Here is a 27106-nt window from a genome sequence, read left to right as displayed (position 1 = left end):
ATCTGAGCCTTAATGATACTGCAGCACTGCTGCTTTAATATGCACTTTATCCACTCCTCACAACCATGAGCTGCAGCACTGTACTTACTTGATGCTGCAGCTGCCACAGCTGAGTAAACTGGATGGACGCTGCCAGGATCTAGGCAGAAACAAAACAGTTTCTAACTTTAAAAGGTGTTAAACAATAGGAACAGTGTACATGCTTGTTAATGAATGAAAGTGGGGGTGGAGGAGGATCAGGGAAAATCAGGTGAGCAAAGTCCATAGGAGAGAGCTCTTGCTAATGTAAGGGGACTAACATTCAGTAGGGGTGTTTTAGTTGCTAGCTCCCTGTACTAAAAAGGGGGAAGGGTCGATGGGGAATCAGGACCCTGAGACTGACAGCCCCCAGGAACAATGGGGAGAGGCCAATGCTCTAGGTCAGTCTGAATGACAGCGGGAAGGCTAATCAGGGAGTCAGGGAGGTCCCGTCCTCTGTGTGAGCTGGAATTGCCTGGGTCAGACAGAGTGGGGCAGAGCTAAGGAGAAATCAGGGGCCCGAGCTGAGCTGGGGAGCAGAGCTGTGACAGATCCAGAGAGAGCAGAACCTGTCCTGGGAGCAGAGCTGCAGCCCCAAATCCAGAGGCACAGCCCAGAAAGAGCAGATTTGCCCTGGGAGCAGAGCTGCAGCAACACGAGCCAGAGGGACCAGAAAAGCAGCCCATGAAGCAGGTCAGTGCTGGGAGCAGAGTCACAGAAGCAGCTCACAGAGCAGACCTGTCCTGGGAGCAGAGCTTCAGCAACCAGAGGCAGAGGGGCCAAAGAAGCAGCCCAGGGAGCTGGAGGCAGAGTAGCAGCAGTGCAGAGACAGAGTGGTGGAGCTGGGGCTGGAGCAGTCCGGAGCTGGGTACAGTAAGCAGCTGGGGAGACTGAGGGGGACCCTGGGCAGCGGGCCCAGCACAGGGAGACGCCTCAGCCAAGAGGTTCTGCAGGCCAGGCTTGGATCGTAACCCTGACAGGGCGGGGGTGATACTGGGAAGAAGGGTCCTGCCACTTAGAGCCTGAGAGCGTGTGGCCACCACCAGAGCAAGTGTCCAACCCACAGCATCCCTGCAGCACAGCCAGGGCCTGAGAAGAAGGCCTGGGACCTACAAGGAACAGACAGTGAACTGCCCTGACATTCCAGAAACACTGTTTGTGATGTTCCCTGCCACAGAGCGGGCTGATGCGTTTCCTTTAACCTTTCCCATTTTTCCATATTCTTTTTAAAATTAATTGCTGATTAAATAACTTGCATTTGCTTTAACTTGTATGTAATGGTCAGTGGGTCAGAGAAGTGCCCAGTGCAGAGAGAGTACTGCAGAGTGGGGACACCCTAGCCCCTGTCCTAGGTGACCACAGCAGGGTTGGGGGTCGAGCTCCCCAGGAATTCTGGGTCCAGCCTTGTTGGGGTTACGAGGACTCTGCCAGACAGGAGAGTGGAAGGGGGGTCCTCAAGGGCAGGGAGGCCACTGGGTAAAGGAAGTGGGAGCAAGGACTCAGATCCTTTCACTTCACCGGGGTAGTGCAGAAGCCAGGAAAGTTCCCCACAATAGCGGACTATTCCCCTGCTTACACTAAGGGTCCTTTTTAGGGTCAAAGTAGGATTGGGAGGAAAGTAATTGCAAAAAATCTATTTTGAGTAATACATTTGAAAGTTATCATGAAATGATTCTCAAATCTCTGTGTTATATTATCAGCCCACCTGTACAGCTGGCCAAATCATTCAAAGGAATATTTGTTGATTAATATATTTGAAATTATCATGATTTATTGTGGGCAGGGGAGGGTCCAAACTCAGGTGGAACAATGCAATTCAGATGTAAGTCTGTATTTTATCTATATGGAAGTAGTATCCATAAGTAGCATGTTACTTCTGAGAATATATATAGACTTGTAGATAACTAATATGGGTGTAGCCGCTTTTACCTATAACAGTTTATACTTACATAATATGGGGTTTATGTTTATGAAACATACTTTCTTCCAGATGGGCTTTGTAACCTCTCAGAAATTCGTATTAGCCCTCTTAACACACTAATTTCACCCCTCCTTTCTGCTGATTCTTTTATACATTATTAATATTCCTGCATTGTATTATTTAATAAATTTTGATGGTCTATTAAACAAGGGCCAATCAGACTTTGACCTATTCTTGAAATATTATTATTATTAATTAGGAAAATTGAAGGTCAACATGACAGTACAAATCCCTGCCTTCATTCTACTGACCTATATCCCTGACCCTATGCACTGCAGGTCGAGGTTTGGCAGCGGTAATAGCAGTTTTAGTGATGGTTGTTGCAGGGATTGTAGTTGGCTTTGGTGTTGTGCTGATGGGTTCCAGAGTTGTGGTTGGCTTTAAAGTTGTGGTGGTAACTTGCGTAGTTGGTACCGGTCCCGGAGACGTCTGATATTCTTTGCGGAGTGCATCGGCTATAAGTGTGTTTAAAAGTTATGTATATATATATATATATATATATATATATATAAAACATGTTATTAGATATGACATATGTAGAAACATCATAAATGGTGGGTGTCAACTTGTTTAAAATGAGCAACAAAGTAGCCCAAGTTCATTCTGGTCACAACCCTGAAAATGTCTATAAGCACCAAACCAATTCATGCCTTCACTGCTGTGTGGATATATAGCATATGTCTTGATGTGACATAGTATTGCACCATTCTGTGGAAAGCAGTTATTAAACAAGGAATTAATCTGGAGCATTCATGCCCTTGATTCTCCCCTACAGTTTCTCCACTTTCACAAGAGAATCTATGAGTCTGACAAGTATATCAAAAACACAACGTTCCTGATACTGCTGATTTGCAGTCAATTTCTATTGCACTGGCATATCTTCTCTACATGATAAGGCAACTAGAAACTCCAAGTAAATGTAACTCATTTTACCTGACGTACTATAAAATCATTAAATGCGTCATTTAGCAAAGCTGAAATACATGGTACCTACCACAGTACTGCAAGTTTGCTGGCATATGGACAGCTTCTAGGGAAAAATGTTTCAGGGAATTGTGTCAAGGTCAGAACAGCTTCCACCTGTTTAGCTGAGATGAGGTGAGATGAGGTGGGGATAGGACAATATTTTGGGGGGGGCCTATATTGTTCTAAATTTGACTCATCTCAGACCAGTTATTTTGAAGTACGGATATCCACTATTGGATGGAGGGGAAAATGAGACGCTTCTAAATTTTCTAGCTGCCAGATGTGCCTCCTAAATATCGCTATATGAAATGATTTTATGTGTTTTTATATTTAATTTATCAGCTTTAAAAATAAAGCCCTTAAATCTGCCCTCTCAGTCTATCTACAAAAACTGCCATAGAAACAAACATTTCACACCACTGCCCTCAATCCAGTTCCTCTCCACTTAGCTCACAGCCTCAAGGAAGGCCTAAGAAATTATGGAAATTAAAGCAGGGCTGTGTATTATTATTCAATCCGATCATGGCTACCTCAGCACAACCTAGTGTTTCATTGCTGGAATGTTCTCCTGTTGGAAAGCATCATCCCTGACACTGTCTGCTGGATTAATTATTACCTGCTGCTAGCCAGTTAAAAATTCAAACCTCAGACAGTTTTAAAGGGGTAACAAAGAGAGCTAAAAAAACCCAAAACAGATGAATTGGAAAAATTAACAGAAACAATTTCCTTAGAGCTGAATTGTGCCTTGTCATGCACAGATGTGCTAAAGGGAAAAAGGTAGCACGCACAATAAGTCCTCCCATCTAATTTTGTACCCAGGTGCTAGGGAAAAAGCATATTCTTGATCTTTGTACCCACAGCATGCAAGAACCAGGGAAATCTGAAGATGGCAACAATACTAGAAACCCCTGTGGGGACTAGGAAGGACTGTGTTGATGGTGGAAACATGGCTCTGTCCTTCCTGCTGTGCAGGCCAAGGGGAGTACACATTGCACCCTGCAAGAGGGTAGCAGTGGACACTGCTATGAATTCGTATCCAGTGGTCCTGGAAGCATTATGCCTACCTGAGCTACAGTACTTCTGAGAGTTGCTGTTCAGGCACTGATGCTCCTGCCCACCTCCTGCCAGTGCAAAGGAGTGGCTGAAAGCCACAGTGTAGGCCTTAATATTGCACTGCAGTAGAGCAACACCATGTTACATGCAAAGCTTAGGTTGTGATGGTGCCCTTGCATCCTCATTCCCCTCTCCTTCCTTATCTTGGCATGCTCTTTGGTGATGGTTTGCAGAAGCAGAGGCTCATTCTCTTGCTATGCGAATCCAGAATAGAGGCTGCAGGAGAGGTAGACTAGTATACATTACAAATTCAAATTACTTTTTGTAATCCTCTGCAGACTTTTTAGACTGAAGGGCTAATTCATGTCTAAGGATTTGCTGTGATCCACAGCCCATACCTTGTTCAGGTGACTTTTCTGATGCATTAGAGGTGTCTGTATTCTTGGTAGCCTTTATATCTTGTGGCGACTTTTTAGATTCTGTATGAAAGAAAATAAAGCACCGTGAAGGGGTGTGTTTGGTCTATGAAGCTCCCTGCTGGGGGGTCTAGCTGCTCTACTACATCCTGCCCCACTACATCCTGCCCCAAGAAGCAGGAAGCTGAGAGGAAAAGAACAAAGAAGGTGGGTCTTCCAAATTTATCTAGAGAGGACTTTCTGGAGTGGCCATTTTGGAAACTAGACCTGGTCTTCCAAAGGCTCGAGGGGCTATTAACAGCCAAACAGGGCCATTTTGGTCCAGATAGAAGGAGAAGTCTGGCCTTAGCAGATCAGTTCCTGGCTTGGACCAGAGGGGGGCTCCTCTCTGGCCAAAGTACCTTGAGGGATGACCTGTTGGTTGTGGGTAGGCCTGTGCTCCCGACTGGCCACAGGTCAAGTAGCATAAACCCCCAATAGGGGATGGAGCTTGTTTGGGAGGTTGAAAAAACGGCTGAATTTGAAGGCCCCAGAACTGGGGCTGAAGACCCTAGCAAATAGATGGTGTATTAATTAGACTCTTCCATGGAGACTTTGTGTCCAAGGCACTGAAGACCCAACAAGGTCAGCTGGCAGCCTGCAGGAGGCAACAGGGTGAGCAAAGGACTGTGCTACTGCACCCACAGCGAAGAGGCACTCGAGAGGTGAGTGCCTCTACACAAGCACCTTTCAAAATGTAGCTTTAGGAGAAAGAAAACCATTTTGTTTCTCGCATTTACTGAGCCTAAATCACCAGATTGTCTAGGGACAAATAAATTAGTATCTCTAGACCAGTGGTTCTCAACCTTTCCAGACTACTGTATCCTTTTCAGGAATCTGAAGCCTGAGCCCTGCAGCCCAGGGCTGAGGCATGTAACTTCACTTTGTGGGGCCCACTGTGGTGTGGGGCTCCAGGCATTTGCCCTGCTTGCCACCCCCTAACTCCAGCCCTGCACTTGTGTCCCCCCTGCTGCTCACAGCCCCCACATTGAGAAACACTGATCTAGATGAGTTGATGTAACCTCCGAAAGACCTCTGCATACCCCTGGTTGAGAACCACTGCTCTAGACTATGGTATACTTTGGAATTGGAGTATACTATTACTTCCTTGATGCAAGTCTTATCCCAACAAATTCTGCAGTCCTTTACTCTGACAAAACTCCTATGGGCTTCACTGGGACTTTTGAACTGAACCAAAAAATGTAAGGTTTGGGTAATAATACAGCAAAATTCAGATAATTTATAAACCATTATGTTGATTCTGCTTCCAAGTAACTTGATGCCTTCAGAAAGATCACAAACTGCAATTTTTCTGACTCCTGATTGCTATTGAAAGTCATTTAAACCCTGCTCCTGCAAACACTTTTGAATATGTCTGCCTTTGAACATATGAGTAGTTGCATCCACTTAAAGTAGGACCAAAGCTTTAATGTGTGTAGAGTGGCTGGTTAGTATTAGTTTGTATCATTATATTTCAGTCATTAATTAAAATGCAGTCAAAGGTCATTCAATCCTAAATTCCATTAACCCTAAGTATGGAAGGGTTGTCCAATACCCTGATTTAGCAAAGCCCTTCAGCAATTATATAGATCTGATTGTCTTAATTCAGCACATGCTGAAGGGATTTGATGAATCAGAGTCAGCGCGAATATTGGAGGTTTTCGTGTTTAGTTTTCTCTCTCTTTTTCAGCAGTGCTGTCTTATTTTAGAGCTGACCTTAGAGTTATAACTTCCACATTAATTTGGATTCTTTTTTAAACCAGCAGCTGTTGTCTGTTTGTACCAACTGTGAGTCATTATAACTTGGGATACTTTTATTGCTCTGCACAGGTTTTGGGGTGGGACACTGCCACTGCCAGTTGCATTAAAAAGCAAAAAGAGAAAATATCAGGTGTCATGAGTCTCTAGGGTCATTGGGACAATGGTAGACAACCATGTGTGAAGAGGGTGTTTTGACTATCTGGCAGCCAACCAGTAGCAGCTGGAGATAATGGGTTCAATTTTCTAGTCATGTAAAGTGGCTGTAATGTCTTAAATTGGAGTAAAACTGGCATTTCTCAGATAAGGAAGAGGTAACCTTCTGTTACAAGATGGACCCTGTATCCTTTACAGAAACTCTAATGTGACAAATCAATGGCACAGCTGTACTCCTTTGATAGGCACAGTTTGGCTGGGAACATGGATGTATGGTGGGAAGCGTGCTCCTTGGGGAGGGAGGGTCAGGGCTCTCTGATTTATGTGGAATTGGGCTGAGGAGAAACATGTCAGAAGATTAATCAAAGATTGAGTTGGATACATGAATTGTTATTAATCCCTTTGATCATCTCGGAGCTTTCCTCTCAACAGCATACAGCGTCACTTGCCAGGATCTTTTCCAGTTCATGCTGTTTAATGGAAGACTAATGGCCAATACATTTTCTGCCATCCATGGTTTGCTGATGGCTGAGGCCGCTCACATTTTGTACATATAATTGAGAAGTGGCTGGATGAGGCTTCCTTGAATTAATTTCTGGTATGAGATGTGATCAGAGCACCAATGGCAGAAATAATATTTTGAGTTAGACTGATTGCAGCCCATTGAGGCTTTAAAGTCCTATCCCATGGCTGTGGTGGCACCTGCCCTGGTGTTCCCCGCTGTGGCAGGGGGCTCAGTAAGTGGGTGTATCTGGGGTAAGTCTTTTGGTTTTCTTTTCCTTTTCCTGGAAGGAGACAAATTTTCAAAAGCATGGTCTCACTTCCGTGGGTGTGATTTGTCCCCATACAATGTGTGTATGCCTGGGAAGGTTGTGCTTTTTTTTTTTTTTTTTTTTTTTTTTGGTTGGCCTGTTTCAATTGCAGGCACAAACCTGAACACTTGCCCCTGTAAATATTTGACTGTGAATGCAAATCGGTCACTGAGAGGTGAAAATACTTAGATTTGCAAATGTAACTCACTTTGTAGGTGCAAAGTCACTGCTGAAAATGTTCCAGGGGTAAACTAACCGGTCCTCAATACAGCTTAAAATTTAGACTATGAGTCACTTGTGTTAAATTGTGTACAGGTGCTCTGAGATTTCTGTAACTAGAACACTTCATTGATCCAATAAAAAGCAGGGGGTTGGACTAGATGAACTCCTGAGGTCCCTTCCAACCCTGATAGTCTATGAAATGATAGAAACAAAGTCCTATTTTTGTGCTGTGAACATGCGCTGACAACAAAGTGCATGGATTTTGAGCTATATATTTGCAATACAAGCAACTAGAATATGCAAATGTCACTATGCAATTGTGCAAAAAAACTAGCCCATGACTTGAGGATAACAACCCCCATATTTTACTTTCATGCAATAATGTGCAATTGGGTAACATTAGTAGCTACAAACATTTGGCCAGCATGAGCGTGTTCAGAATCCACATGTTGATAAACACGTGAACTCATTGAGAAGCAACAAAATAGCCATATGGTAGCTCTGCTAAATAGTAGTGGGTAACCTCATCAAGGTTCAGAAATCACACTGGCAGGCTGTGAATCACTAACAGAAAAGTACATAGCACTATAAGAAAGTGGTAGGGGTATACCCAGGGCATCATCTCACACAGTCAAACACATGTGATGGCCAAACAGGATGTCTGATTAGGGCTGGGGCCATTCAGTACTGTTTTCATATGCTTATCAACAATAGATCTACCCTCTATTACAACCCCAATTGTTCCTGTGTGCATTACACTGATGTAAACTAGCAGATATCTATTGCATTTTAGTGACAAAGACATTAACAATAGTCAATATGCCAGAGATTAACTAGTATAAGACCCGATCCAAAGCTCATTGAAGTTGATGGGAGGCTGTCCGTTGATTTCAATTGATTTTATACCAGGGACGTAGAATAGAGTGCAGGTTAGAAAGGTGTCCATAGGGAAGGTGCCCATTACTGCACTAGGCTGCCAGTTCTTTGAAAGGGCTGGGGCTGTTGTCAGTTGACATACTTATTGTGGTTTTTATGTATTATTATCCATGCAGTTGATCACCCAAAGAGGGATGAGTAAATATCATCAGACGAAAAGGGAAATATACACCCCCTAACCACAGGTGGAATCCAAAACTCATTCATGCAAGTGATACAGAATCATATTCTCTGACTTAAAGCAAGAAAAAACACTGGGGGAAAGAGGTCTGTGGGGAAAGATAGCAATAAATAACAATGTTCTAGAATACTAGCATTGTTGCCACATATATTAGAGAAAAGCATGTGATGGTTTTGCATAAAGTATTAACACCAATTTGGGAGTTAATACTAAGTGATGATGCATTATTTCTGACTCATACCAATGAAAACCTTATACCATGCCCTCATCTAATATACATATAGAACATATGTATAAAATATGAGGGAACATCAACTGTAATTACTTGCCTGCTTTAACAGGTGAGCTTTTAGAGGAAGAATATTCAAGAGTTGATGGGTATGTCACACCTTTCTTTGGTTTGCCTTCTGCAGAAGAAAAGAATATATCAGATTCAGAACTGTATGGCCTAGGAGCCTTTAAATGAAATGGAAAACAGTCCTGTAAATAGCTCAGTTTAATTCTAAAATATAACCCACATGACAAGCTGACATCCAAAGAATTTCAAGTTCTTATAGGGCAAAATTTGCATCAAATGTAATGAACCCCATAATTCCGTCAGTTCTCCTAGATTCCATGATAATGTCTAAAAATCATTTCACTAAATACACTAAACAATATCTAAATTAGGGGAACAAGTGAAGTACTAATGCAAGAAGCTCTAAATGAATGACATGGGGTCCCTTTCTTTAATGACATGACTTTTTTTAAAACCTCTGTTTCATGATATATCATTTCTAATGTGTCCTTTACAATAACAACAGTGAGAATCCCGTGTGTGTGCTGGGACATATGGTAGTTCTGGATCTAAAATGCAGGTCCTTCCCTTGAAGATGAGGCATAGTTCAGTTATGCTCTAAACCACAGACCTTTCTAGTGCCACACCAGATGGCATTTCTATTGACACATGTGGCTGTGAGGACTCCTCTCAAGTAGTAGTTTTGCTGCTGTTGCATTCACCGTACTAGAGAAGCCAGAGGACACTCTATACTCTGGGCCAGATTCAGAAAAGTTGGCACAGAAGGATGTGAATTGCATTTCCCTACCCCAGCTACAGTAATTCTTTCCCCTTCCCCTGCAACTGTGCCATAGAGGTGATGTACCGGTGTGGATGACAGGGGGTGTTTCTGCTTAAGCATTAACTTCCATAAAAGCTCTGCCAGTAGGTGCTACTGAGGAGAGGCACTGAATCAACATCACCAAGACAACATCTCATGTCAGATGGTGCCAGCCTTTACTTTTTGAGTTGTATGGCAGTCTTGTTCTGTCAGAGCCTCATCCCCTAGTGGATTTTCTACAACCAGGGGCCTCTGCTGGGGTTTATGCTGGTGTAAGGATAGGTGAATCTAACCTTCTCCATATAAGGATAATAGTTGAGTCAGAGAAGCATTGTCTTTGTTTCCCAGTTCATTCTCTTCATAGCAACTCCAGCTCCTTTATTTCATTTCCTTTGAAAGCCTGAGCTGTTGTAGCCAATAAAATCACCAGATGATGAAGTGAATTTGCTTAAGTTCCCTTTCTAAACATGGCAAGATGTGAGGGTCAGTTTCAGCGCTCACTTACACCACTATAAGTCAGAAGTCGCTTCACTGAAGTTGAGGAAGTTACACTGACGTACAGCTGGTGTGAAAGTCAGGTCTTGTCTTAATATCTGAAGCTACATCTGATTTGTAATTTAAATAATGTCTGCAAATGTGCAGCTAACGCTAAATTGCTCAGTGTGGCTGGCTACTCGGTGAGCTCTGGCGTCTTTGGTAAAGAACTGTTTGTGTTCCATGCATCCGTGGGAGCTGCTCTAAATGGAGAGCTGATTCTTGGTGTCGCAATCGTGCTACTCTTACACTGACAAGAAAGCTGCCACAAAATCTGTCGGAGTTTGCATAACCACAATATGCGTTAAAAGATGGGGTTGCTGTTAAAGATGGGTTGAAAACCTGAGTATTGTTGAACATATGGATTTGAAAAATTGGTGCATAGGTCAAATTTTCCCCATCCTCTCACCACTTGTCACTAGCACACTCAGACATTTGGGACTCTCTTTTCTTTACCTAGTAGCCACAAAACTCCCATTAACCTGAATGGAGTCATTCACATGAGTGCCAAGACATTTTGGAACTTGAAAATGAATACGAATCCATTTGCATACCTCCTAGTGTGCTCACTACTGCAATCCCGATGACCAGGCCTTGTGCTTGTTTCCCACTCCTCCTCTGTCACACCAGTTCGCAGGCCAGGTCCCTTAACTGTTTCTCTTCTGCAGCCTCTTGTATAGATGCTTATTCACCCCAATAGTTTGTGATATTTAAACTGGTAAGTTTCCTATCTGGGAACAAACTGTCAACACGCTTTCACCATACAATACCATGTATGCTCTTGATGTGCTGACAACTAACTTGGCTGGTGTATAGACAATTCCTCAGCTCAGATGTCAAAGTTGTCCTGGAGTCAGATGCCTCAGCTGGCTTTTCTGGTGTTTTGTATTTCTAGTCTTTATGCATCTCTTTTCTTATAATTAATAATTCACAAACAAATGTAAACTTTTTTTTTTGCCGGGGGGGTTTGTCTGCATCCAACCACAGGCCAACTAAAGCAGAACTAGATGAAGAGTTATGGATCTCTATCTTTTAGCCTTTAAACTCCTCACAAAGAAAACCACATGTTTCAGAAGGCCCAGTAAGGACTCCCTTCCTTTTAAATATGACTCTTTCTGTATGAGCTACTATGATTACTCCCATTGACTCACCCAATCAATTCCCTGCAGGGGCATTGCAGGGGCATTGGTGTACCTCAGTCCCTCTTATTCTCTGCCTGTGGCATGCTATAGTTTAATCTCTGAACTGCAATAATACTTTAGTCCAATCCAGGTTATTGGATTCAATGCAGAGGTAACTGAGTGGAGTTTAGTGGCCTGAGACGTAATCCCTTCTGGCCTTAAACTCTGATTTCAGTAAGGCTACTCACAGTGCATACAATTAAGCACAGGCAGGCTGGGGGCCTTATTCCAGGCATTTGAATGTTATCATTCCTATGTGTACCCAGTCTGGGTTGAACCTAGTCTTCCCATCTCTGTTACGTAGGTTTGTAACTTTCTTCTGCACCCTCTATTCCATGGAGTTTATGTAACCAGGAGGTGTTGTTGTGAGAGACTCCAAAGCTCACTGGGTAGAAGCTGAGCAACAATTCAGGTAAGAAATCCTATTTTCCCTTTACAGCCCAAAGTTAGAATTTGCTGGTTGTTAAAAGAAAGCAAGTACCAGAGGCAATTCGGCCATGACCGGAAATCCCCAACTATTCAAAGTAAATCCTCTTAAAATGTGAGCCAGGGCTGGGCTGTTAGAAAGCTGCAAAAAGAGCATCCACAAACATTCATTCAAATTCCAAATGACAGTTCAGTTTGATCATATTCCTACCCCTTATTTGCTGTTCAGAAGAAAAAATATTTCTTCACTTGAATTTCTCGGGAATGGCTGTTCATATGTTTGTGCTGTGTTGATCTTTCCACAAGGTATGCCTGAAATACTCGTAGTTAACTAATAGTAGCTGGTTACTTGTCTTAGCCAAGCAGTGGAAATGTGCACATCATCGCACGCTTGTGTGACAGGAGGTTCAATACAGAAGCAACATAAAACAACGTAAGTTATTACCTCCTGTACTAACTTAGACTTCTCTGTGCATTGGTAGAGGTGAGCATAAGGGGGCTTAATTTACACATCACCTCTGAATTTGTCCTGGGACTCTCAGGGCTTGTCTTTACACCCCTCTGGTGCACGTGTCACACTGTAAACAGTAGAGTGCTCTGAAGTGTCATGCTCTCACAGATTCTTAGTGTATGTTAATGTAGTTCTGTTTGAAACAGGACTACATCAACATGCACTAGGAACCTTTTAGATTAGAGTGTGACAGCAGGATGTAAATGGGGCAGTGAGAGCGCAACACTTCAGAGCGTTCTACAATTTACAGTGTAGCATGTGCCCAGAGGGGTGTAAAGACAAGCCCTAAGTTAGTGTAAGTTGTTGTAGAGTGTTGGTATGGAGGTGGGGAGGAATTCAGGACAACAAAATCTGACTTAAGAAAGAATTTAATGGACCAACACAAATCGGCTGCTTCCTAGAGGTGGAGCAGAACTGTAATTAATACATTTAGGATACGATGATATGGTCACTTAAGACAGGATGCTGCCTCATCAGAGCAGTCACTTGAAGAGCATTCACTGAATATGGTTTGAGATATGGGACTGGTAATCTTTTTTTAAGTAGGATATGTATTTCTTTTAATAAAGAGCCCTGGCACTGCCTGCTGTGGCCAATAACTGCAACAAAATGTTTTTTGCTGTTTATGGTTAAGAAGAAAAGCTTCAAAGCATAGAGTGAGTTTAACTGAAACAAATGTTTCAGGCTCTCTGCAAATTCAGGCAGACAATAGCTCTGAGATGTGAACCACCCCATCTATTTAAAAGGGTGCTAATTCAGATGCCTCAGATGATACTTTGTGTCAACATAGTTATCTATTTCACTGCACATCAAAGCATGTAAGAAAGCAGAGGTATAAAATTATGAAGGTATACAGTTTACTCTGAGTGACCATTTATTTGTATGGGCTTTTAACAACACAGTAGGGTGATGGGGCTTTGGTCATGCATTCAACTGGCCAGGTCCTTTGCATAGAGTACATGTCACTTTAAAGTGTGGTAGTATAACATAACTGAATTAGCTCTGTAGATTTTTTTTTTTTGGGGGGAGGAAGGAGGGTAGTACCTGAAACAATGAAGGACTCCCTCCAGCGTGGTAGGGACAAGGATCGGATTCCACTGGAGAAGCTCCCTCTGTAACCAGATTGTCCAGCAACTTTCTGAACAAGGATTTTCCCTCCTGAGTTGTCAATAGTACCACTACAAAAGGGGGTTGGGAAGTGTTAAATGATATCAGAAATGAGGCAGAGAAACTTAGAAAGTGTTCAACTATACAACAGTTAGGAAAGTATTCTCTCTCATTTTAAATGACATGGTTGAGGTTACAACAGTCCTTGGTGCCACTTGAAGAAGTCTGCGGCTAAGAAGTGTTTGTGCACTTACAGCTGTCGTAGGGGTCTTGTATTTTAACCTGACTCAAGTGTCAGTATATGGCTGAAGTTAATTGTGTATGATGGCATTGTTCTGAACTGGCACTGCTGGTCAGACATGTCCCTGGCTCTTGAAGTACCAGCCCTAGGATTATAGGAAAAAAAGGGCAGAACTCTTTCCTGAGTTACTTTGTGCAACCACGTTGACTTCAGCTGGATTTTTAAGTCAGGCAGGATTTAGCATAAAACTTCTAATATTCTAGACTCTAGAGCTTGAGTCAGATCTCACTGCCTTTATACCATTGTACGTACATTAACTCTGAGAGTTGTGATTTATGGCTATGTAAATAGGACGAGATTCAGGGCCCAAGAATCTAAACTAAATTTTGACAAATAGGAGGGTAATTTCCCCCTTTATTTCACAGAACTTAGAATTTTCCCTGTTCGAAAGAAATCAACCATGTATTACCTGTATCTGGTTGTGCCTGTTTCTGATCTCACCCTGGTGTAAATCAAAAGAAACACCACTAAAATCAGTGGAAAACATGGCAGCTTGTGTGTGTGCTGAATGCTACAAAGTGTTTACCATGTGTGATGACATTATATGAATCCTAATGTGTAAGACGTCTCAGTTTCTGCAACCCAGACACTGAAGCATTAGTTTGAAAACCGAGAAGTGATTGCTACTATAAACAGAGAAGTCTATTTATAGTGTGTAAGCTAAGTGGAATGAGAAACATAAAATGGTGAAAAGTAACTTAGAGATTTACAATTCTCTTTGAATAATTTAAGTTGTTGCTGGCAAAAGAGGGAAAGGAAACTCACAGCTTTCATACACACATCAGAATAGTCAACAAATCCAAACACAAATGGCACCTAGAGAAAACTGAGACTTTCTGCTCCAAAAATATAGGCCTCTACCACTCAAGCTACAGGAGAAACTACATTCTCAATCAGTATGTTGTGTTTGTGTCAAAAACAATTCAAACCTGGTCTGCCCCAGACATTCGTGCACAATTCCCATTTTAGTCAATGGGAATTGTACACAAGTATTTTGAGGGAAGAATTCGTTTTTTTGTAAGCTAGTCACTTAACAATTCAATAACAAACACCTGAATGCATATGACTTCAGCCAGCAGATGGCAGTGGTCTATATACATAAAAGCTAGCTGGTACAATAAAGAGATGCATAGGATTTTTATCCACACAGTGTGTCTCTCTCAGTTTACGTTATGCTCCACCAGTGAATTGCTTGCAGTTTGGTGTGGCAGTTTGTAAAGTACCTTTTCACCAATTCTGGTTTTTCTGTGACATGTTTATGTCACTCAATATTTGGAGCATGGATGGCTTTAGTGTGGGTTCGGTTCAATTGCACCCCAGGGTGCAAAAACAGCCAAATGTACATTCCTCCCAGCCTGGTGAGGAGGGGGAGAGGGAGTCATGAGCAGCTGGGGTGAACCTGAGTGCTCAGTCACAATTTGTGGAGCTAAGCCCAGCCCATGGGACAGGAGCTATCACTACAGGATGAGAGTCAGATGAGCTTGCTCTCCTGCCCCACTACTACTTCCACAGCCCTCCCTTCCACACTGGGTTGGGATTAGGATTGTGGTGCTGGGATAGAGTGTCATGCTTCGGGTGGTTGGAGCCCCCTTGGCAATTAAGTATAATGTATCCATTGATTCGGGAGGCTTCATGTGCCCCTGGTTTGGAGCAGATGCTTTCAGTGGATGTTTTCAGGGTCTTTTCTAGCTTACACTGGATCACTAAAAAGAGTCCTACCAAGAGACATGATAACCTATGGTGCCTACACATTATTAGTGAGATTATTATTTATATGACACCATGAACACTTCTGATTGTATAAAATAGTGCAACAACAGTCATTTGCTATCCATAAATGAGTGATCTGGAAGGTGCTGAGCACACTCAATAATAACTAACATGTAGCTCTTACAGTGCTTTTCATCAGTAGATCTCAAATCCCTCTGCAACGAAGTGTCATTATTCCTACTTTACAGATGGGGAAACAGGCACAGAGGTGAAGTGCCTTGCTCAAGGTCACCCCGCAGGCCAGTGGCAGAGCGGGAACAACAAATGATTTCAGTAGAAGTTTTGGGTGCCAAGCTCTCTCAGATTGGACCCGTCACATCAAATACTGTCTCTCTCTTATGCTCTTCTTTTATAAGAATCGTGGCCTACAATCCAATCTGCAAAGACCAGGCAGGATTTAGGGCAAAGCCAATGACCCCCTACACTGGAATTATAATTCTGTATTGCAGTGTCTCAGTAGTTTAAAGCTGCTGACCTGTGAATAGCAGCACCGCAAACACTGGAAAAAGAAGCATAAATGTCGGTGCCATAAACACGGTATTTTATGTCTTGACATCCCGGTGGACATTTTGCAATGAATTCTGGATTGATTATCTTCCCTGCTTTGATATCGCAGTCTATCTCAGGTACATCTGTGAATGCAAAAAAACTGAAAAGTTAGATTTAATATTCCAATAGTTGTGTAACCATGTAACTCACAACAGTGCACTCTTTGAGCATATGGGTGAATGCCTTAAGGGCACAAGAGGTGTTTGCAAGTAACATCATAAATACATGACAAGGGTAGGGTTGTAACAAAAGATGGATTGAGGAAGTAAATGGCAATTTCTGACCCTCAAGGAAATCTCCAGTATAATATAAAAGATTCTAATCACTATGGGATAGATTGTGGTCATATGATGGGGGGAAAGGGGCAGAAGAGCGATCTGGGAGTTGTATGCATCCATGAGGCAGAATGCCTGCCAGTGTTCCCCTTGTGGTAATATGGTTCTGTTTCACCCGCCAAGGCAAGGCTGTGGCAAAATGCTATGATCTTGCCCTAAACCACTAAAAATGTTTGACTGCTATGCACAGTAAACAAGGGATATAAATATAAACTTAAGCTCTGTTTTATCTTCACCAATTAGATTATACAACCTAGTGGCAGGCTTGAATTTCACCCAATGCAGCAAAACTAAATGCACAGAAAAGTCCTTTTGGGATTGTAGCTAGAAGTCCTATATAATGGCCCCTTCCAATGGTTAAGATGCACAGGTTTCACCTTCCAGTGTGTGTATTTCAACATATTTATGTCTCTTACCTAGGCTTTTATACCAGGCTGTTCACTATGGTATCTGAGTATTTTTATGTAGTATGTCATATGCTTTATTAGATATATTTCACTTGATATATACATTTCATTATGTGATGCATATGTTTTATGCAAAGAGGCTGTGTATTGTTGTATCTTCTTAATAGTTCCTAACAGAAGCCCCAAGGAGTTGACAGAAGATAGCCATAGCTTCACTCCGTTTGTTTGTTCTTCTGGACATTCCTGTTTGAAGCAATTAGGCATGCTGCTAAGACTACTTACATAGTTTAGCCTTTTTGTTCTTCTTTGTAGCTTCTTTAGTTGCATATGTACAAGTCAGAAACAAAGCTAAGACAAAGAAAATACAATGTCAGGTAAACTGGCAACTGCCAGCATCTTTCAGCACATGCCTCTGTGCTTGGATTTTCTGGAGCTCAGATTTATTATTAATCAACCCGTTTTAAAAAATGAAATTAACATTTTTCCAGAAATAAGTAGAATTCTGTTTGAAAAGACATATTTCAGTGATGTGTGTTTGTTTGTTTGCAGGGAAGTAGAGATTGACTGGCTGTTGGATCACTTACATTTTCACATAACACATAATTCACTTGGGGGAATTCACTACCAAAAGATGCAATTGAGTCCAAGAGCTTAAGAGGCTCAAGAAAGGATTAGACATTTTCATGAGTAATGAGAGCACCCACAAATATATAAAATAGAATAAATAACGTTAGGGATAGAAAACCTCATGCCTTATGGCTGCCCAAACCAACAATTAACTGAGGGATTAGGGAGGGGTTAGCTAGGAAGAAACTTCCCATATACGCAGGTTATCCCTTAACACAACACAGATGAAAGTTTTAGTGCCCAAGCAGGTGGTATTTGGCTCGGATGGAGACAGGCTGCTGGACTAGATGGACCACTGACCTGATTTGGTTTGGTGGTTCCTATTCTCCTACAGTTAATGTGTCACCAGAGACTGAGGTTTATAGTTTAACTATTTCAATGCTTTTTTTTTTCATGTGGGAGTTAATTATATGGTGGTGACAGGTAGATCTCACTTACCATTATAGGGCTGTCTGTTAATTAATTAATTAATTAGCAAAAAGGTTAAATTTTCTGGACTTGTTATAGGTACTATATTCTGCATTACAAACATGCTCACCCTCCTAATCTCCTGAGTCCCATATGTATTTGCAGTTGTTCACAGTCTGATTTAGGACCTTGTCTGTTGCCTTCTGTGGCTAGAAATACACAGAAGTTGAATGTGCTTTTCAAGATCCTTGACTGTGTTTAAACGCACAGATTCCTGCTTTTCTCCCCTGCCTGAGGCAGACCTGACAGTGCTGTGGATTTGATTGGGCTGGGGGGCACGATCTGTTGAATACACTGAGTCCAAAGCTCCATAGAAATATTTAGTGGATTGCTGGACATACACTTGTTGCAACTTCTCATCCACATCCTCAGCAGTGGCAGTGTGGTGCTTCATGCCTCATCCAGGCAGTGGTACCCCACTGTGACTGTGTGCAAGTAGACAGGAAGAGTCACCATGATGCTAGCAGGAACATTAACTGCTGCTCTGAGCAGCAGTAACTTACAGTGTGCATTGTTTTGTAAACTGCGAACCTTTAGATGGGAATTATTCTACATGGATCCACTTGATGATTTTGTCATGTACTGTAGGATGTTCATTGCATGTAGCTGCACATTCTGAAGAGTAGCATGCCATGTAGCCTTCCCCTCATTCCCCATTTTGCACAGGTCCGCTGAAGTTTTGCACATGGCCTCATTCCCCATTTTGCACAGGTCTGCTGAAGTTTTGTCTCTGTCTTTATTTAATAGTGGAGGGGAGCATATAGCTAGATATTTATTTTCAAGTTCTGTGCAATCCATACCTCTCCTGTTACACAGGGATACCTGAGACTCTTCTGTATGTAGAGTTTAGAAATGCATGTTTAGTAATTTGATCTAATAGGTCCCCTAATCCATAGGCTTTGATATCTGCACTTAATTTTTTTATTTAAGGTACATATATATGCTTCAGAAAGGTGTTGCTTCTCTGATGTGTGCTTATTCTTGTGTTTTGCTTCTGTATCAGGTACCTTCCCTTTTGAGGAGTTCTTGCAGAGGAGGTAATATTGCTTATGGGTTGGCTATAAATCTGCTTAGACTGTGGATCATGTCTAAGATCTTTTTCATTTCAGGGATGGATTCAGGAGGCTGCATGTCCAGCTTTCATTTACATGGGGCTGGATGGCTGAAGATCAGGGAGCAACAACCAGCTCCCTGCAGTATTCTCTTCCCTCCCCCCACTCTACTGCATCAAAATTCAGCTCATGTGGGATGAAGAATCTGCTCCCAGTTGTAGAGGAACTGTCCCACTTTTCTGGAGCACTGCAGTCAGAACTCCACATTACACACTGACAGTGAGAACGTTTTCCACTCTTTCTTCAATAACCCAATACATAACCATTCAGTTTAACTCCTCTTCTATTTTAGAGAGGATTAAAATTCCCCATGTTGTGTGAATGGACACTATAATAATATGTTTAAATTTAATCTTGACTGGAGTATGCCATAGCAATCTTATTCCTCCCTTCCCACCCCTAAATTACTACAGATTTCTTCCAGCAAGTGCATGGACTTAATAGCTCTTGGAACTTGCTCAAAGGAGGGAGCAGTGCCCTGCCCCCATGCCACACTATGTAAGTTGAGTATGAGTGCCACTTACTCCAAATGGCAGACATGCCAAACAAAGCTTGGTGATTCTGTTACTTTAGAGCAGTGGAATTGTCAGTGGGGACAATTGGAGGCACAACTGGGGACAAAAGGTTCTTCCATTTTTTAAAAATAGAACCCATCAAAAAGAAAGGACCAAATTCTGCCCTGACTGACCCCTCATGTCATGTCAGTGAGTTCAGCTGGGTTGCATGTAGTATTAGGGCAGAACTTGGTCTAGAGAAAATAATCAAGCCCTTGGTCTCTTGCCTTGTGGCAGACTGAACTGAGCAGATTAAAATGAAGGGGAAAATATAGCTAACCCTGAGTATCCAACCATCCTTGACAGTTCCCACTTAAGGCAGTACCACAGTTAGTGATGGAAAATGCAGCTAGGCAATATGATGGGTGGATTCTATCAAAGAGAAACTTGTAACTAAAACAAACCCCAAAAAAATCAAGTTTGATCAATTCAGCCAAACCCAGATTGTTTGTGTAATGTCTTGGAGCTGCTACGTGCTCTTTAAAGGAGCAGGTCTCTCCTGCATAACATCCTGAAACATGATGGCAAGGTATATTTCCAGCCCTTTTCCCTGAATATCATCTTGATCATGTGAAAGGTCCTGCATCTTCTTTGGACTCAGGAAAAAACCCATATAAGAAGATCTTCACAGCATGAAATACACATTGTTCTTCCTTGGAGGGGGCTTTTAAGATTTGGACATTGCATAATTGTGCAGTCTACTGTAATAATTGCAGCCCATGTGCAGTCTAATGATCAGTCCATGTGATTAATTTAATGTAATTTTTTTGGGTGGGGAAATCAAGAAACTGGGGTAACCAGGATTGAATATAGCTGTTCAAGGTCCTCCTACATCTTCTACTGGGAGCCCAATTACCTGTGGCAGACCTAAATAAACACAGGAAGCCACTAGCCATTGACTTGGATTGGAGAACTAAAGTGTCCCTTCCACGTCTTTCAGTCATCTTTGAAAGTTTTTCCATGATGCTGTAATTTTGTCCAGATCTCAGATACCTCTTTCCCCAGGAGAGTGCCTTTCTTAGCAAACATTTCACTGGCATTCACTACGGAACCCAAAATGTCTGCATCATTCAGATCTGCATTGTTCATATGACATGGATACTTTCCCAAAGTCATTGACCCAGTCCTAGACAATGTTTGTATGTGTATTTGTGTAGTCTATATTTACTTACCAAAGAAGGCTGCAATGATTGATGCCTTCATGGCAAGAACAACAAAATCAGCAGGTTCAGTAAAGTGCACTAGAAAAGAAAACAAAATAACACTGTCACATTGCATTCAGAGGTAGTATATTGACTACTGGTGGCAAGGAGGGGGAGAGGGATGGGGATGAGGAGGTAGTTCTGCACACTACCCCTTAGCCTTCTGAAGTCCTAGCATCCTGAGTGCTCTTCTTCTTACGGAAGAAGTATGCTTTTTAAAGACTTGAAATATGCTAATAGAGTGCTATAGCAAGTAAACTAATTTGAGTTTGATGAATAGGGCCAGGATTTCACTCCTGGAATCTTTTCAGGTAAATGGGAGTTTTGCCATTTACTTCAATACAACCAGAATTTTACTCTAGATACTTATTTCTGATGCCTGCAGCAAAGGAGGCCATGACAGAAGCTGACATACTCTTGCAGTCATAAATGTTGATTTATTTCCCTTTTAGAGAGCTCACAGAAAAAAAAATCTCACTCGTTAATAGAATGAATCGGCACATCAATCACAGATTTTTTGAGGTACTGCAGTATTTTTCATTTCTAGTTTTTGACCAAAATGAGAATTGGGAGAGTGTCTCTTCCTAAGAGATTTCTTATCCTACCTTTGCAGACTTGAGAAGTTTGGACAGGAATCTGAACTTTTGGAGCCTTATGCAAATCATACTCACGTAGGAACTTTTGAAGATTTCTATCACTAGATAAAAACCCCTAAGCCTGAGATTGAACAACAGCTGATGGTGGTAACATGTGAGAATCCCATAATCAGAGTCTGAGCACACAAGTACCACTGAAAGTAAAAAATGTGAATTTAAGCTCACAGTCAGGTGGGCAAGGCACCAAATATGGCCATACACTAAACTGTAGGGAGCTTGAAATTCTTAGAGCATTTTATTTCATTCATAATTATCATTCCATTGGTATCTGATTAATACAAAAGAAATGTTTTTTCCCCCTCCAAACTAGAGTCTGTCTCTAAGAAGGGCATCATGCTGGTTCCTGCTGTCAGCATTTGAATTCGCCCAGACAATGGGAAGGGACGGGGGGGCCTCTGACCAAAATGGTCTGCTATTGGTGGTCCCATCAATCAGAATTCATAGTAGAACCACCATTTTAGAAGCACTCTCCCTGGGAAAATTCAAATGTGGACACTAGGGACCAGCACACTTTTCTTCCTAGAGGTTCCACTATGCCACAAATAATGGCAGCAACCTCCACTGGTCATGTGTTGCATGGTTGAGCAGCCCTCAGCCTTCAAGTGCATGGGACCCTGAGCAGCTGCACCAGAAATTCCATTGACATCTGCCCCCAGTCGATTCTGGGTCCCCACCCTCCCAAGTAACTGAGTCAGTCATCCTGGCAAGGGGCTCCCTGGGTGCCTCAGGGCTGATGCAATTGCAGGGGTTGCATGTGTCTTAACACAGCCCCTGGCCATCAGCCTCCACTTTTATAGGTGTTCCAGGGGACCTACACCCACCTTTCCTTCAATGCCTTTACAAAATCCTACAGCATTTGAGCATGTCCAACACTGGCTGGTGGTAGTAGAAGTTTCCTAACCCATCCTGCAGCAGTCACAGCCACTGGGCATGCTCCAGTGCTGAAGGCACTTCTGTTGGTAATTGTAGCTTGTTTCCATAGCCTGCTCTTGCTGTGGGACACTGAGAGATGTGTGTCTGCCTGCTGTGGCCTCTTCCCAGCCCCACAGCACTCTCCCCAGCCAGCCGCACTCTAGTTCTGCCTATCTCTTCTATATTCAACTTTTTTTAGGATTATCCTCACAACTGTAGGATACATGAAACAGCACAAAAATATACTTTATTTAGGCCTATACTTCCAACTTAGTTATTCTCATACTGAAAGATATCTGAAAATGAAAACAATACAAATACAAGTCTGGTTTTAAAAGAAAAGAAAAGAAAAAGATTTATTACAAACTGCCTCCAAAGGCCAAAAACTATCGTTTTGTAAACTTCCTGATCAAGTCCTGCAGTCTGAAGTAGAAAGTCAAGAGCTGCCTCTCAATTCAGCAAGCATGAATCTGTTATTGTGTCAAGGTTTGTGAGGAAAACAATTTGTGCAGTCCACTGAAGTTGCACCTGTAGTATATATTTCCAGAGAAATTTGCTTGAAACCAGCACAACGGAAGATGAGCTATGAAGCCAAAGATCCCATAGATGATGTTACAACCAAAAAAAAGAAAAGAAAGAAAAATTTCCAAAGATGCTATCAATGAACTTGAAAGAAGCAAAACCAAGGGCACTGGAAATGAACAGGTCAACAATGGAGCAGGCCAAAGCCGTCTTCTGCTGCAATAAATTTGATATTCCCATCTGATAAAAGTTGTTTTCAAGATTCAGTTTTATCATTTGAGCAATTGTAAATGCTTTTACAGATTGGTCCTTGCCAGCCACTGAAAGTGATGGGCCAAAAGGACAGTTTCCTTTTCCCCTCTACAAACTGCCATTTTCCATCTTCATTTGATAGAATTAAAAATGCACCACACGAAGATCTGCATGTCAAACGGCTTAGCATACTCATATCTTTCAGATTATGCATGCTGTTACATTTTTGTTGTTTGGGAATATGGAAACTTGGAAAACAACATGGTTAACAGTGACTGGAACAATATGCTGTTCAGGGGAGGAGCAAACAACATGTGCAGTCACATGTGGCAGCTCTACAGTTTGCGAAAGGTCATAGTATCAATACCTGTTTTGATAAAGTAACCTGTCTTTGATGGCTTGGATGTTCTACCTCAATCTGTTACGGTAGCATAGGATCTTAGTTAGCATGGTTGCAGCCTCTGGAATCCTTCAGTAAAAGAAAATTGACATGTTCCAGGTCCTCTAGACATTTGAGAGCAAAGTGAATGAGCTCAGGAAACTCACATCTGAAGAAAAGTATGAGGAAATTGTAAAAGAATCTTGGAACAGGTAGGAAGCCATGGGTTTTGAAAATGCAAACTATCAAGCTACAGTAAGAGATGTGTACGCCACATGGATGATGAATTTGTAAATAATTCTGTATTAGAAGCCAAGGATAACCATCAAAGGAAATATTTCAAGGTCTTAGATAATATATTTGGGGAACTAAAATTTTGATGAGAGAGAGATTTCAAGAGGTATCTACTCTCTGGTTTCCTTCATCCCAGGCAACTTCAAAATAAAACTTTAGAAGAGTCAAAGGAGGATGTTCTTAAAATCACATGCAAATACTCATATTTTTTTAGATTTGGTTCATGAGACTGTCTTTCAAGATGTATGGTTTTAAAAAGGACACAGCGCTGTACATTTTGTCACTTGGGGTCCAGATCTATTTGAATTTCAGTATCCAGCTCTCTTGATGATGATCTACTGGAAATGGAAACTCTTCCTGACCATACCAATTGGAGTGGCTAGTGCTGAACGTGCAATGAGCACTTTAAGACATGGAAAATCTACAAGCATTCAACATGATAACAGACATGGCTGAGTGACCTTGCACTCCTTGCAGTTGAGAGAGATGAGACAGCAAGGTTAGAGCTGGACAGTAACAGCATCAGAGAACAAATTTAACAGGGAAAAGTGTCAGTGTGGTGTGAGGTTCCAATAACTGAAAATATACAAGCTGACGCAGTTTGGGTGGATGCTATTTTTGTTTAGGCCATGATGTCTGTTTAATTGGGGGTGGGTTTTTTTAATTTTATCTTTTAAAAAAAGCCTAAGGACATGTGACCATTGGACTTCATGCTGCTCAATTGCTGACCACACTCTGCCTCTTAAGTCTGCCACTGCATAGTACACTTCCCAACCATTCAGAATATTGTTCATACTTCTACAGTGAATCTGTCAAAGGAAACAGAAATCACAGTGAGTTCCAGAATGATGAGACTTAAGAGAAGCCCAAATCAGTTCTTAACCAGTCACATCTTGATCCAACATCAAATCAATCCTTCCAAATCCATCAACAGCAAGATACCGAGGCAATAGCTCTTCCTACCCTCATAGCAGAATTTGTCATTCCATCCCTTCAATCTAGTCCCAGTAGAAGTACCTGTTGATCCCCTGCTGGCTCACATTAAATGCTATTATAACCAAACTTTTTTAGAAGTTGACACTGACTTTGGCTCAAACAGTCTGATTTTTCAGAAGTGATCTTAAGTTGGGCACTTAAAAACTGAAGCATTTAAAACCACTGTTGGGAATTTAGGCCAAAATTCACAGGGAGTTGCAGGTGTCCATAGCTGCTTGTCCAGTCAGGATTAGATATCATTTTGTATTTTAGCGAAGTTAGAATATGTATGGAATGATAAACCTTTATTAGCAAAAGCTGAAGTTGGCATATGGGATAACTCCTATATTTGGGGGTTTTTTTTTGTGTTGAGAAGACTTGATTGTCTGGTCTGATAAAATGCTAGAGTCAGTGAATAGCCAAGCATAGTTTGAGTTAAAAATAAAGAAATCTGGCTAGAATGGTAATGGTTTTTAATAGCTCATTTATTCCCTCTCTTATAGTGTAAAATAAGTTTTGATAAAGCTAGGGTTCCAAGATCTTCACCGTGATAAATGATTTAGGAGTAGTTGTGTATACAGTTTTCTAGCCCTTATTGATTTATATCAGAAGGTTTTGCTGTCCCATATGATGGATTTTGCTCTCTCTTTCTCTGTTTGAATGTCGGGGCGGGGGGGGGGGGAGGATTTCCAGTTCAGATATGCAGTGTTTGTAAAGCTGGGGGGGATGGGGTGGAGCAGAAATCATTGTCTCCCATGGAACTAGGACTATACTCAGGGGTTTGTACCATTAAGATTTAAAAGCACTCTCAAAACTCTTACAAAGGTTCTGCTGTTCCCCAAGGCTGGCAGTGCCTGCAGCACTGTGCTGCAAACTGGAGAGTCAGAATAGATACGTGTTCAACTGGCAACAACATTCTTTTCTAGAACATTTTGAATTTTCTGGTGAAGGAAAGCAAGTAAATTGTGGAGAGTTCAGATTTAAAAGCCATCCATTAATAAAATTCACTAGACCTATTTGCTTGCAACAAGACTCCTTCAAAAAAGGTACTTTTATTTGCCTGCTCAGACCATATGGAAGGCCTTGTCTGTACTTAAAATGTTTGCTGGGATCGCTGTATCTGTATATCTAAATTGGCAAACTCTGCTAGTGTAGGTTCAGTTTATACAGGCGAAAAACGTTTTGCTAGTGTAGTTTATACAGGTTCCCAAGTGCAATGAGCTACATCAGCAAAAGGACTCTTTTTACTTTTTTTTTTTTTCCTATGCTGGCAAAACTTTTAAGTGTACACCAGGCCTTAGGTTGTTGTGGAGTGCTTACTGGCATGGAATCTACATCAATTTAAAGAGCACTAAAACCCAAAATAAAAGAGTGATTTTTCTTTGTTTCCTGGAGTAGATGCTCTGATCCTGCAATCTACCCAATATGGGTGGCCCACTTGAGCCTATGTGGATCCAATTGCAGATTCAGGTCCTATTTGCAAGACTTTTTTTTTTCTTTAGAGCATTGAGGAAAATGCTGATATTGTTAAAATCTGTATGTTGCTCTCAATTCAACAGTTACGAATTTAGAAAAGGTTTCTCCTTTGCATCAATTCTTAGCATGAACATTGAGACTATGCTTTATATTTCGCCATAATAAGCCCCATTTATAGGATTACACTTTGTACGCTACATTTTGTCTTTCCTAAGCATATGAAATCACTCATGTGGGTATGCAAATTTTGACTTTTGTATGAAAAACAAAGGTTTAGGCATCAAAACTATTTTACCCTTTTGGTTTGAATCCAAGACACCTAAAATATACCTCACCTAGTTTCCCTCATTCTCTTCTGATGTTAGATATTATTCCTGTAGGACTAGTTTTGACCTCCATCTTTTTCACTTTCCCCCAAACATATTTTTTGACAAGTTATTTTGGTCTTGTACATTTCAGATGTACAATATAAGTAATCTGATCTCTTCCTATGGACAGGCTACTCACAAAAACTCCCAAAGATGTAACTACAAATTTAACAGTAAGTGCTCACATTCTACAGTTATTTCACTGATACCATTTATTTTAGTACACCTGGTTACAACATCTGGCCTTCAGCAATTTGATGCAGGGCACCAAGTGGATGCCTAATGCAATGAACTCTTCAAAACATAAAAACAAATCTTAAAATATATGATTATGCTTCTGTCAAATTACCGTTTGTGTAAATTACACTTAACTCTCAGATGCTTTTATCATGTACACCATGCTGATCCCCAGGATGTGAGTGTCTGATATCTAACCCATTAAAAAGCATATCATAGTCTCACTTTTGACTAGAGCATATTATTCCTGATATGAATAGATTACATGTTCTGACACATAAGAAAATTCTATTTATCCGACACATTTTTCATTCAT

The 27106-nt window shown here is 41.5% G+C and overlaps 1 protein-coding gene across 1 annotated transcript in view; it reads right to left on the bottom strand.

Annotated features, from left to right (window-relative positions):
• Window positions 1-27106, bottom strand: part of VIT (vitrin) — a 91392-nt gene that overhangs the window by 42958 nt on the left and 21328 nt on the right. Inside the window, exons 2-9 of the mRNA XM_043511499.1 lie at window positions 20690-20758; window positions 17039-17104; window positions 15941-16097; window positions 13332-13465; window positions 8868-8945; window positions 4417-4497; window positions 2251-2454; window positions 89-139 (exon numbers count right to left, since the gene is read on the bottom strand). Coding sequence (XP_043367434.1) covers window positions 89-139; window positions 2251-2454; window positions 4417-4497; window positions 8868-8945; window positions 13332-13465; window positions 15941-16097; window positions 17039-17104; window positions 20690-20720 — 802 coding nt within the window. The 5' untranslated portion in view covers window positions 20721-20758. The remainder of the gene's footprint in view (window positions 1-88; window positions 140-2250; window positions 2455-4416; window positions 4498-8867; window positions 8946-13331; window positions 13466-15940; window positions 16098-17038; window positions 17105-20689; window positions 20759-27106) is intronic.

Source organism: Dermochelys coriacea, chromosome 3 (assembly GCF_009764565.3).
Source record: "Dermochelys coriacea isolate rDerCor1 chromosome 3, rDerCor1.pri.v4, whole genome shotgun sequence".
NCBI classification, from domain to species: domain Eukaryota; kingdom Metazoa; phylum Chordata; order Testudines; family Dermochelyidae; genus Dermochelys; species Dermochelys coriacea.
This window is presented reverse-complemented; position numbering and strand designations above follow the sequence as displayed.